Below are 13,402 nucleotides of genomic sequence, written 5' to 3'. Positions count from 1 at the left end.
TAGGCTCCAGCGCCCCCCGCGACCCTGAAAAGGATAAGCGGAAGCGAATGGATGGATGGATGGATAGTCGGGCTGGGATTCTTACTTCCAAATAAGCTTTACAGTCTGATGTTATTAAAATATACTTTTAAATAGATTGTTAATATTTGTGCAAACTCTTCTTAAGAAGTCTAATCTTATTAGTCAACCTAGGGCTGCCTCTGGCCCCCACGCTCACTTCATATTACACTTTTACAGGATGTCTGCGTCACTGCATAGTTTTAACACTCATCACTGTACATTTCACAACGCTATGTAAGAAAAAAAAAAGACTAAAATTTATTTATTTATTTATTTTTTACCTAAAAAGAGTGACTAATTTGAAATCTACTCCACATTACCTTCCCATGTTTTCCACTCTTTTCCTCCCCACATGCACCAACCCTGTCACGGGCCCCTGGGGCTGGGGGTGTCGGGCTCTGCTTTGTCCCAGCCAGAGACTCTTCTTCTGCTTCAAAGCATGAAGAGCCACACAAACGCCTCCTGGTCTTTTACAGTCTGTCCGGTAGAGTTTGCTGTGGCCGTTCATTCGCCTTCCTCCTACCGGCTCCTCCCCGCCTGTGTATCAACTCCGTGACGGGTCACGTTATTGGAGGTCGGCAGTCGGTCGGTGTGGAAGCACTGCACTCTCTTCCGACGAGTGACTATCCTGCCTGTACTTACCATAAAATATTACTCAGAAGAGTTGACGGGAAAGCGAAACCAGACGAGAAAACCAGAGGGGGACTCTTATAAAATCCCGGCTTTGAGCGCTGCGACCGACAGAAGGCTGTAATCTGAAGCAAGAGGAGCGAGGATCTCACCGCGGACTGGATGACAAGCTCCACGGTATTATAGGTGCACCGGAGTCTGCCGACGACATGGAAGAGAAATAGTTGGTAACGTTACGCCTTTTCTTTTAAGAATACATCTGTTATGTTTCTGTGGGTTGCTGTAAGAAAAGCCGAGGAGTGCCTTCGCGTAATAAAATGTCAGTGTAACAGTTTATTTGACAAGAGTCACATTTGTTGTTCAGTGTCAAGTTCCCACTCGCTCTCAAAACGCCACAGCTTGTGTCGTCCTGTTCCCCAGCGAAGCCAAACATTACGCTGAAATATGAAGAAATGTAATTTATATATATTTATATATATTTGGTGTTGGGTTTCAGTGTAATGGCACTCTTTTGCTCTGAAAAGCAGGTTGTTACTACTTACTTTAAGCTTCATTTGTTAATTGCTGTGCCACTGTAATGCACTCCTAATAAGCCTGTAACTCAGTGCCCTGTGTGTTGGTTTGGCCTGTTTCCAATCTGTGCCATTTTAGTTGAATATAAGTGCAGTAAAAATTAAACTGTAATAGGCTCATTTTTTTAAAAAGCAGTGGTTCATTTAAACCAGTTCTTAAGCCTTTCCTTTGTTTTGTTTTGTTTTTCATCAGTTTGGATTCAGCCGAGGTCATGGATGCAAGCTGGAAAAACTGCTTCGAAGAGGAACTTCTGTGTCCCATTTGCCTGAATGTTTTCGACGAGCCCATCCAGCTGCCGTGCAAGCACAACTTCTGCAAGGGTTGCATCTCTGAGGCTTGGGCCAAAGACACCGCCGCGGTCCGCTGTCCAGAGTGCAACCATGACTACGACCAGAAGCCCACACTGGAGAAGAACTTCAAGCTCGCCAACATAGTGAAGCGCTTCAATGCTTTGAACACTGAGAAAGCCCCCCCTGTGCTGCACTGTGTCCTCTGCAGACGAGGGCCCCCGCTGCCCGTGCGGAAAGTCTGTCTGCGTTGTAAGGAGCCCTGCTGCCAAACTCATATCCAGACGCACCTACAGCAGCCGTGTGCGGCGCCGGGACACCTGTTAGTCGATGCTGAGGAGCTGAGCGCTTGGACCTGTCCCAGTCACGAGGAGTACAGGCTGCTCCACTGTGAGGAAGAGCAGGTGGCTCTGTGTCCGTTCTGCTGCATCTCTCACTGCACTAACCAAAGACACACAGTCTGCGATGTTGATGCGCAACGCATACAAATGCAGGTACAAATGCGCACACACACACACATACACACACACTCTCCTACAGGGCAATGAAAAGATTTCATTTGGTGCACACAATTCATGGGTAATTCTTTCAGTTCGCTAGTCTATAAAGGCCTTCTCTCTTTCCCTCCTCTTTAATCTGATGTAAAAGGACTGGACAGGTGAAAGCCACCCCTCTGGGTACATGGATAGCACACAAACACACATATATAGGCATACTTCACACACACACACACACGCTGCTTTTAACCTTGATCATACCACCCACTCTTTACCGCCACGCCTTCCCATTAGCAGCGCTGTGCCCTTCGGATAAGTGCTGTGATGCAATCTGCATCCACCGGAAACGATGACCTATGTGCGGTGAGGGGCGGAAACGCGTGTAGTTTGTTTATGTTAGCTGATCAGTTTCAGGGTTCCAGGGTTGGAATGCTATTTTAGGGACATTTAGCAGGGAGGAAGAGGTGGAAATGAATTGAGAGTAAGAGCAAAATAGATCCTAATCTGGTTACGAATTGGCAACAATTAAATAATGAGCGTGTCTTGGCAGCCTTGACCTCAGGATGCGTAAAGAAACGAGGGCCAGCATGCCATGGCTGCCACCGCCATGTGGGGTTTTCCTCACTTTATTTCTGTTTCTTTGCTTTTCTCAAGACTAACGCAAGTAGCAAGGTGTAAAAACAGCCACCCACACCTTAAACACATTCCTTCCCTTCTCCTCCCTATCTATGGAAGCAATCAGAAGCAGATTTGTTTTACAGTTTGCCCTCTCGTCATCTTTTTGATACTATTTAGTGAAGGCATTATTCCACTTGGGGAAAGTTACACATATTTCTTTCCAGGGTAAGTTCTAAATCAGTTGACCCTGGTTCAGAGCTATTATTGGGACAAAAGATGTCTGTTCAGCCCTTTCCACAGCTGCTCTCTGTGCACACTCATATGCACACACCCAGCCATCTTTCTGTTCTTTCACAACTGTATTTTCACAGAGCATATTGCACTGTGGAGTCACACTGTCCATCCCTGGACCTTCAGGCATATAATACACAGTGATTTATTGAGAAAAAAAAGTGTTAATAGCAAAAACTGTTGTGCTCCTTGTGTGCTGGGTCATTTGTTAAAGTAATACGAGACCACAGTGTCTTCTCGTCATTATTTGCTGAGAGGTCGTTCTCCTTCGCAGAGCTGTGGTCTATTTTGGTCTTAAATTCCCCGGGCAGCACTCTTGTTGCTTTTGGGATAAACAAAGACACAAAACCGACGTAGCAATGTTTGTATCTTTTAGTTATCTTTGGCTCTCAAAGGAGACTTTTACATTAACCTTTTGCAGACATGCTGGTAATTTCGAGATGAGAAAAGAAGCGTAATATAATAGTAATGTTCTCCCTGGGACAAGCGGAGGAGGAGCCCTCCCACACAACCTCACCTTGGCTTTCTCAGGCACCTCAGCAGGAAACCGTCGCTCATGGAAGCTCTGCTGTTTGAAGCTTCGTGTATCTGGGCTGGAGTGAGTCAGATACCCAGAATACTGAGGGCAGGCCACTGACATCAGAAGTAGGGAATAGTTGTCAGTTGATTGTGAAAGAGGCTCTCTGTTCATTGAGCCTGAGGCTCCTCATTTAAACATGAGCTTCCTGGCAACCTGTGGGTGTCTGGATGCCTAAATAGGACAGTGGGGAAAGTGATCATTGGCGGGCTTAAGCTTGATAAAGGTAGGCTTTCATGCTGCTACACTGCCCCAGCCCCTCTGTGCTATTTCAAACACACAAGACAAAAAAAAGGAATTGGAGGAAACACGACAAAAAGAGGAAGACAGAGTTGCTGAGCAGAAGCATCAAGACACAGAAAAGCTGCTGCTATAATGTGAAGCCAGCTCACATAAAGCAGCTCACGCACCATTTACGATACTAATAACCCAACAAAGTGCTCTTTCCTGTTTTGTCAATGCAGCATTCACACTGAGCTCGTGTGCGCCGTGTTACCAAAGTGATGAATAATACCAGTGCACCGTCTTAAGTTCAAAGGCACTGAGGAGGCAGGACATGAAAAAGTGAAGGAAAGAAGAAACACAGGCAGCCAACTGACACAAGTCCACCAGTTTGCAGGGTAGTGTCAGCTGTTACGGTTACTATCAGGTTGTTTGAAGAGGAGTGTTTAACTAAACTGCCTCTTGTGTAAGCAAGATGTGGTGTTGAGATGGAGTACAGGTGTAGGATGTGTTACAACTGTGCGAAACAGGATTAAAGACTACGCTGCTGATTTTCAACGTAAAGCCCTGCCAATTACACGAGAAGTGTTCGCGCTCAGTGCTAGCTGCATCTGAGAAAAACACTCAAAACAACATTTCATTAGTGAACATGTAAAATCCACTAACTGAACACATCACAGTGTGCTCGTGGTTTCTATATGTGATCTCATTGTTGGTGCACAAAGCAGAACTTGATATGTTATGGTGAAACCACCAAAAGCTTTAGATAACGACTCTGACAAGTCATTTGGAACATGAACCAACACGAGGCATTAATAATGCTTAAACTGTAAAGTCCTTAATAGAAATGTGCCTCAACTTTAATTGGGAGAATTAAGAAGAATAGTCTTCGAGGTGTGTGGTACAGGGCTTGCTGCAGCCCTTGCTGAACTTATTGTTGTTCTTTCCATGAATGATATGAAAACCTCTGCAAGTGCAGCTGTTAATTACATTCACCCGCATGGCTGTATGATATAGGGCTTACTTCAACAGTTCACTTTATTTCTGCACACACACTCTATAGGTGTCAGTATAACAGCCCATTAAGCTGTACTCATAAAAATGTATTCTTGATTTCACTTGTGGGACCAATTTTTTAAAAACATAGTCAGCACTGCAGGGTGATGCAGCAGTTAATTCACGAACGAAATGCAGTGTTTTTCCTTCTCAGCACTTAAAGCTTCCCTCATCGATAGTTTTATAGCTACCGTGGATCAGAAACTGTGTAATGTTAGAGATGTCGCTGATAGAAATGACTCCGAAGCTCAAGTGTCAGTGGCAGTTCCCTCAGTTCAGCTGAGCTTTTGAGCATCTTTCAGTTAATTGATCCGGTTTTACTTATTTGGGTCACTCCCATCCACTACTTTTCCAGCTGTAGGAGACAGCTGTAGACAGCTTTGAGAAACCAGCTGTCCACTGCCTGCTCAGCATCAAATAGCAGAGTATCTCAGTCACATTAAAGTTTACAAATGTAGAGACCAGCTAACAGTAACAAGCAGTTAGAAGACAAATAGGGGTTGGAGTACACTAAAAACAGAGCAAAATTGGTGGCTAGTAATATTTTTAAACCTTTATTTAACCAAGAATGAAGTCTCGAGAGTTAGCATGTTTTGGAAGAGTGTCCTGGGCCAGTATAGGCGGCGTTAACTTCGGGTGCAGAGCTAAAGCTCCCAGAGAAAAGCTGCACAAGCACAGGAAGAGCATGTAAACTCCACACACAAGGGCCCTGCCCCAGGTTCAAATCCAGAACCCTCTTGGTTTGAGGCAATAGTGCTAACCACCAGACTACTACGCTGTCCCAAAATGAGTGCCTGGATAGAAATTTTGTCAGTTTTTGTGGCCAGCCTTAAAATATGCTGAAGCAGTAGAAATACCACTTTTGGGTCTTTCCCATGTCAGTGCATTTACTCTCAGCTGCCCAAAATACATGTCATATAATCCACTCTGCTTCCTTTGAGTGTTAGGGGAGATAAACGTATTCCTACTGTTTCCTAGGTGGACAAATCAGTAGTCTTCTTCACTCAAAAGAACTGTTCTGATAACAAGCATAAGTGAGTTATTATGGTACATTTGGCTACTATTTTATGCCATTTAGAGTCTTTCTTTGTTATTTTGTTGAAACTATATACACTGTTGAAAGTGTTCACTGTGGTAAACTATAGTGGCCAGCCTGTGGATGTCCATTAGACAGCACAACGTGAGTGTTGCAAGCAGCTGAAGAGGCCTGTTGCTGTGATACCACAATGTGACTACCCTGAGACTCACTCACTCGAGACCACAGGAATGTCCTCATTCTCCCTATCTCTCTCTCTTTTGGGCGAAACTTTTTTTTCTCCTTTTTCTTTTGGTTTCGCTCTCTTTTTGTATGTCTTTCTCACTCTCTTTCTATCCGTTCTTGGCATGTGCAAGCATCGCCTTTCCTCCCGTCCCCTTTCTCGGGTGCATGCTCATTGGGAGGGAGGGAGGAGACCTCGGCGCTGTGCACACAGACATGACAATCTGTCACTGACACACAGGCCAATGCAAACAATGGGAGCAATGCATGTGGCAAAATGAGAAAGTGCAGGGGGGGGGGTAGTGAGGCACCCCCGCTCCCTACATACACATGAGATTTCACATATGACTACATACACAAGACTTTGTTGCCATGACAGCAGGTTTTCTCTTATTTGGGTACGCGGCCTTTCCAATGCAGAAACAGTTCATTAAAAAGTCTACCTGCCCTCCCCTGTTTCTAGTTAGTTGTCAGTCTGTGACAGCAGATTGATTCCCAGCCTCTGCAGTAAATGGGGAAGGATTATGTTCAGTGGATTTTTTTTAATTGGCTCTTGGCTCTTGTGTACCCACAGAGGAAGTAAGCTTGTCCCAACAATGGAGCTCATTTGACACAGCAGGGTCAGCGTCAAACTTTGGAGCAGTCAGAGAATGATGTTTGCCTTTGCTCTCCGAATGCCTAAATGCATGTTCATGTCGCTGGCAGCTGACTGTGGAGAAAGTTGTCTCGATGCCTCGTGAAAAGCAGCTAGGTATGCTGCGGTCACAGCCGAGGCCCAAGTTTTTCAGAGTTTCTAAATGTATGGGTATCTTTGTTTTTAATTTTCAGGGCATCTTGTTGTGGTTCGCCTATCTAATCCATCCTATCTGTCATTCCTCCACAGGCCATGCTAATGAGGCAGCAAGACAGACTGGAAGGTCGTGTTCAGAACATCGATGAGCACCTCAACAAGCTGGAGTCAGACAAGACACTGATGAAGGTGCATTTTCAATTCCGAATGTTATGTGAATGTTATCAGCATGGGGGTTTGTGCTATAATTTTGTCTGCTGTAATGAAATTACTCTACCGTTTCTCACTCTTGGGAAATCAAAGGTAAATGTAACTTTAACTATGACTGGCAGGTGCAGCAAAGTGAAAATGGATTTAACAAACGACTTTCCCACTTTCATATTGAACAAGAACAGCATAGATTCCATAAAATTGTGTGTCTGTTAATAAAAATTGTAGTATCTGTTTGTTAACATCAGTACTTTTAGTCATTTAAAAATGCATTTCTGCGTGTAAACGTGCATACTTGTGTATCCTGTGACCACAGGATGCAGTGTCTGAACTGAAAGAGCGTGCAAGAGCCCAGTATCAGCGGATGCATGCGCTGCTAGAAGCAAACCAGGCTGAAACCATGCAGATGCTGGAGAGCACCTACAACTCGTACGTGAGGAAGAACTCCCAGCAGGTGCTGCAGCTCAACGAGAGGCGCCACGAAGCAGAAAAACTCCTGAGCTCAGTGCAAACATTCTTCCAAAAAGCAGGCAGTTTGAATTTCATGAAGGTACAACAAATCTGCAAATTGTTTTTTCTATTTATCGAACATGAACCTTTATCTCTATGACCCCTTTTCACAGTTCTTGCATCTGCATCAGACAGTGATACTTTTGAGGGATATAAAATGATGTTGTGATATGAAAGCATGCGCAGTAAACCCTGATGCATCTTATAATAACTGTTAGTGAGACATTTGAAGGTGTGTGGGAATGACCCGTGAAACTTTTGTTTTTTCATTTCAGAATACAAAACCTTATCAGCTCCTCATGGACAGGTAAGAAGTTATTCTAAGATATTCATTTCTTTGGACTAACTCAGTGATGTTTTCATGCAAGCTTTTTAGTGCACTGATCATCATCTTTATTCATTGTGAGAAAAACAGCCAAACTATCAAATATGTCCTTGTACAACATTCAACTGTTGCGTTGTTTTCAGTGGAATTAGCTAAATGTAGCTTTAGCGGGTGTACTGGTAATAAAAGCAGGCAAAAAACAACAACAACTCCAACAGAGGTCAAGCAAGCGAAATATAAGCAAAGGTCAGAGAAAACAGCAGTAGAACAGATAAACCCATGTGTTTCCCCTATGATGTATAAATGGAAAATACTCTGTGATGAATTATTTCAAAAACCTGATCATAAGCAGGAGGGGTTGTCTCCTTGCCACATGTTATTTGCTTGTTTAATGGTGGGACTGGGTGAGCCTCACAGTTTTCTAACATGCTGCAGTGATTTTAACTATTCATTTGTCACTCCTGGCCTCAACAACTTTTTTTTAGCACTATGCATAGTGTTTTTAGCAAGTTAAACTTTGACCCTGCACACTACAGCCAATGGATCTACAGTCCCCTGGACAGCATGATTTTGGTGTGGATGTCCAGTCTGAGGTGGATGGGTTCACCTCAGACGTTCACTTGGCTGCAAAGTTTTTCCCGATAGTCTTCTTTCTGCCATATGGTGACATTTATCTTTGGCTGTCGGGGACTTTCAGTATATAGTCTTATTCACAACAATTTAGGCCTCATCTTACATCTTCCTAATATGCTAATATTAGCCTAACCATAGCGCTGTAGCTAGCTACCTCATGGCTAGCTACAGGTAGCAGGTAGGGTTGCCAACCGTCCCTTAAAATACGGAATCGTCCCGTATTTCGAAACAAAAGTACACGTCCCGTATTGAGCTAATAAGGGACGCACTTTGTCCCGTAATACAGTGAGAATCAAAAGTAGTCTATAAATGTTTATGGAATTAACACTTTGTTTGAAAACATAATTCCCAGCCCCTCTCCTGCTTTGTGACCAATGAGCTGACAGCACACTTATGACAATTCGAGTATGACAATTCAGATTACCGCTCATCTCATTGGTCGAGGAAAGGTCGCTTGCGGAGAAAATACCGGAAGACAACAGATGACCACAACAAGAAGCATGGCCAACAGGGGAACAAACGCCGACTCTGCGGTGCAAGTCTCGGATGACAGTACACCTAAAGCTGGGCAAACACTGTGCGATTTTTTTCAGTCACGTTATTCAGCTCCTGCTCAAACTGCACGATTGACTCGCAGGGGTTAGAAGTTCGTATGTCACGATGTACTCTCACACTATACGGCCCGATGCTCTGATGCGACCTGAGTGCTCACACTGTGCCTCCATAAAATGAAGGTTATAACAGAAAATCTGTCGCTCGCTCTCTCTGTCTTTCACTCACACAGACACACCACCACCATCAACTTTGCTAAATTGCTAATGAAAAACATTGATCAGGCAGCTGTGATTGAGCAGCAGTGTAAATCCAACTATTTTCACGGTTGTTGTGGTTGTGATAATTTTGTGATGCCACATCGAAAAGGCTCGGATGAGCTTTCCAAAGTTCTACAAGTTGTGCCTCCATCGCTTGTGTCCAGATCACACGCTGCACAGCCGTGCTGCGCCGTCTTTTTCACCAACGTTTACGTTTGCGCGTGAGCAGTGTGAGCGGCTGTGGTGAGAACCTCACGAGCGATTGATGATCGGGAGCTGGTCGTGAGGTGTTAATCACTTCTCGTTACCCCACGTATACTACACGACGCACGATGAAGGCCAAAATCGGTCCGATCACTCAAAAATCGGCTCAAAATGGGCCAAAAATCGCACAGTGTGAGCCCAGCATTAGAGCAGCAATGTTTGTTCCCCTCAGAGAAAGGGAAGAATGGGAAAAGGAAAACACCTGGCTGGAAAACGTTAATATGGGCATGTGCAGTGAATATCAGCGCTATGTGGCCAGAAGTGTGATAATATAATTTATTTTGTGTAATAAACAACTGCAAGGATAGATGATTACAACAAATTGATGACTAATACATAAAAGTAATACATAGATGAATAATGATGATGAGTTATGATGCGTAATCATGGGAACAAGCGGGTTTACAAACAGGAGCAGCTGATTAGCATTAGAAAAGCTGAAATAATACCTCAACTGAAGCCAATTGTACTAAATGCACTAAATGTGCACTGTTACAAGAATATTTTTCTTTCTATTGTTTTCTATTATTTTAAGTTAAGCAGGACAGAGTGCTTTTAAAGAAAGATTTACTTTTATTCTCAAAAGTTAAGCATGACAGGCTTCTGTTTAAGAAAGAGACCTGTTTTATCGTGTTAATGTTGTCATTTTGAGCTAAAAATAAATGGCTAAATGATCATTTGTTTCACATGTGTTCATATCACAAAGAATAGAATATGCATCTACTTAAATCAACTTCAAGTCAAATGGTTAAAAAAATAATTTCACACACAAAAAAAGAGCTAGAAAATTCACCACACTGGGAAGGGTGAAGACAACTGGGTCGCCCGGCCCTGGCCACGAGGTGTCCCTTATTTATTTTTCAGGGAGTTGGCAACCCTAGTAGCAGGTCAATTGATGGTTTATTCATGTATAGGTTTATTTATGTAAATCACAACAACAGTTGTCTCAAGAAAGTATTCAACAATGAAGGAACCCCCTATTAGTAAGCACTTTGCAACAGTAAGAAGGAAAAACTTCCTTTTAACAGGAAGAAACTTTAGGCAGAACCAGGCTAAGGGAGGGGCAGCCATCTGCTACAAGTGGTTACGACTAAACATTCAAACATCCGTTATTAAGTTTGCAGTTTGTATTATGTCAAGAGGTATAGCATGGCTGTACTTTTTTTTTCGTACTTCAGTAAAAACATGTTATCTCATTTGTAGGTGTCAGCTAGTTCACATCTAAAGCTGCATCTACACAGGAAGTGATTAGCACTTAAAGCTGATGGTTGATTGCTAGCAGACATGCCAGGTTCCGGTTGCATAGCTAACCGACCGATGTATTTACTGAGCTCTCACATGTCAATAACCACCATTCTGTGCAGTAATTGGTAGTGACCTCCCCTCAAAGTAGAAAATTGTTTTATCTTGACTTCACATCACCAGTGGTTAGTCAGGTGAAGTTGACAAACTTTCTAAGGTCTGTGCTCAACATGTCGATTCGCAAATCTTGTGTTGAGGCAGATTAGCTTCTAACTCTGCTAGACCTTATTACTGGGAGAAAAGTCACACTAGTCATTTTATTGTTGAAAGAAGTTGGACTATTTTTAACTTAAGCATTTCAACATGTTATCGTTAGGGGTGAGTCGGTGCTTGTTTGCTTTTGGGAACTGATGGAGCATTTAGACTTGAAAGTCACTGGTTTTCAGACTCAACAAGGGGATATTTCCAAAAAGTTCTTACAATGGCCACTTCAAACTGGGTTTTAAAATGCCCAACCTTTGGCACCAGAACTTTTACAGTCTGTTGTAAAAACAGGTTTGTCTGTTTAGCCAATTTTGTAGCTGTATCAGTTTTAATAATGATTAAACTGGTGCAATGATTACAGTCAAACTTTGCATCCTATTTAATCATGCAGTGAGCTACCAATGGAAATAACCAAGCTAGCTAAGGTAGTGTTGATAACTTCGCAGCACTATCATCTTGTCCAAATTTAATCACAGCCAACTTTAAAAAAGAATATTTATATTTTTTAAATCTCAAAGTGCAGAGTGTCTCTAACAATTCGATACTAATGATTTTACTGTTGTGTTTCTTTTTACAGGTCAAACTCACATCTGAATAGCATTATCCCTCCAGTCAGAGTGGGCCAGCTCCACTCTCATCATTTGCTGTCCGACCTGTCAACAAAAGAGAAGAACTTGCGAAAAATGCTGGAGGGTAGGATTAAATTACAGAAAAATAACTATAGATGAGTTTTTCAGAGATGTATTATCATTAGAATTAGCACTCATCTCTCTGTCCTACCTCTACTTGTCATTCTCAGAACCGTTCAATGAGTCGCCTCTTCTGGAGATTGTGCAGTCTCACAGCAGCTCTGCTAGCTCCCAGTTGGGGACTAGTTCAGGAATACAGAAGAGGAAATACAGCATGGCGTTCCTGGAGGCTAACCCAGAAAACTCCCAGAATCCTCCACCTTTGCTCTACAGCAGCAAAAAACCCTTCCTGGCCAACCAAGGTCACCGGGCATCATCTGTATATGCCTCTGAAGTCCTCTCACAGAATCCTCACACTGGCCCTGGTCATAGTCGGCTCCTAGATACTTCAGCCCATCACATGGTGGGTCTAGGGTCCAGCTCTAGCCACCACTCAGGAACCATATTCCCATCCTCCCACTTCTCAAGTGTTGGTGCCTCACAACAAGCCGTGTACGAAGGGAGGAAAGTACTGATGTGTACTTGCTGCTCCAGGGCCCCTGCTGCTTGCGCCCGGCCTCCGTACCCAGCGTCGGACACCTTCCCCTCTGTGACCTCTCAGGAGTTTGCCCCACATGCCCCTCTACCTGCAAGTCAGCCACTGCAGCATTTTCCCATGAGGGGACTGATGGAAACATCGCAGACAGCCAGACATGCTGAATTCTATGGGCTGTACGGCCAGTCTTCAACCAAGCATTACGGGACCAAATAATAAACCCAAATCAGCATCCGTTCTGTTTTATTAGATCACGTTTGGCATCAAGAAGTTCCATGTTTGCTTTTTTTTTTCTCCTTTCCATTTTGATTCAGAGACGCAACCCCAGATTATATCTCCACACACCTTTATGACAATCACTCTTGACATTTATTTGAAACCATTTGGGGAGAACATGCCCTGTTAACTTGTGTAGCTCTGTTTACTCCCCGAATCACAGTGACAGTACTAATGATCTAATTTGAAAGCATTATTTATTGTCTGTTTCAGTTCGACTGGAAGTGCTAATGTGAATAATGTAGTCTTAAATCCATTCAAACTTAAGAAATGACATATTCTTCAGGGGTCCTGGCATGGGACTCCAGAGACTCCAGTGCCTAAAGAGACTGTTAACACACTTGTATTGTACTTGCAATTTCCTAACTCTTGATTAATTCCTGTTTGCAGCTGAAAGCATGCAGGGAGCCTCTCCATGCACTCCAAAGTCCATGTGGCTTTAGAAAAAAACAACAAAAAAAAAACACTGGACTGCAAATGTTTTGTTTTTTTCCAGATTCAGGTTTTTCCATTAGTTTTTTTTTTTATAGAAGATTATGAATAAACCAAAATCTTTTGAATAAATAAAAAAGCATATTACATGACCTTTCATTGTATTTTGAGCACTGGTTTTCAAAAGTAATCCGCTGGGTATGCTAGTGTGTACTTTAAATCAGGTGACGCGCTGGTTATTTTAAACGCCGTGTCTGATTATAGTTTGAGGTCTATTTGTCCTAAGAAGCAAATTGTGCGATTTGTTTGGGTAAAGAGCTTTTCCAGGGTGACTCACTGAGTTACACATGA

The 13,402-nt window shown here is 43.1% G+C and overlaps 1 protein-coding gene across 1 annotated transcript; it reads left to right on the top strand.

Annotated features, from left to right (window-relative positions):
- Positions 1–530: 530 nt before the first annotated feature.
- LOC146655679 (E3 ubiquitin-protein ligase TRIM8-like) lies at positions 531–12,694 on the top strand. The gene is made up of 7 exons (XM_085428197.1): positions 531–917; positions 1,456–2,044; positions 6,953–7,048; positions 7,386–7,619; positions 7,855–7,886; positions 11,697–11,812; positions 11,919–12,694. The coding sequence occupies exons 2-7, from the start codon at positions 1,475–1,477 to the stop codon at positions 12,557–12,559; spliced, it is 1,689 nt and encodes a 562-aa protein (XP_085284323.1). The 5' UTR covers positions 531–917; positions 1,456–1,474; the 3' UTR covers positions 12,560–12,694.
- Positions 12,695–13,402: the final 708 nt, after the last annotated feature.

Source organism: Rhamphochromis longiceps, linkage group LG13, assembly GCF_057381845.1.
Source record: "Rhamphochromis longiceps isolate RC_006_pf linkage group LG13, R_longiceps_female_GT1.1, whole genome shotgun sequence".
NCBI lineage: Eukaryota > Metazoa > Chordata > Actinopteri > Cichliformes > Cichlidae > Rhamphochromis > Rhamphochromis longiceps.
Note: the sequence above shows the minus strand (reverse complement) of the source record. Positions and strands in the feature narration are given on the sequence as shown.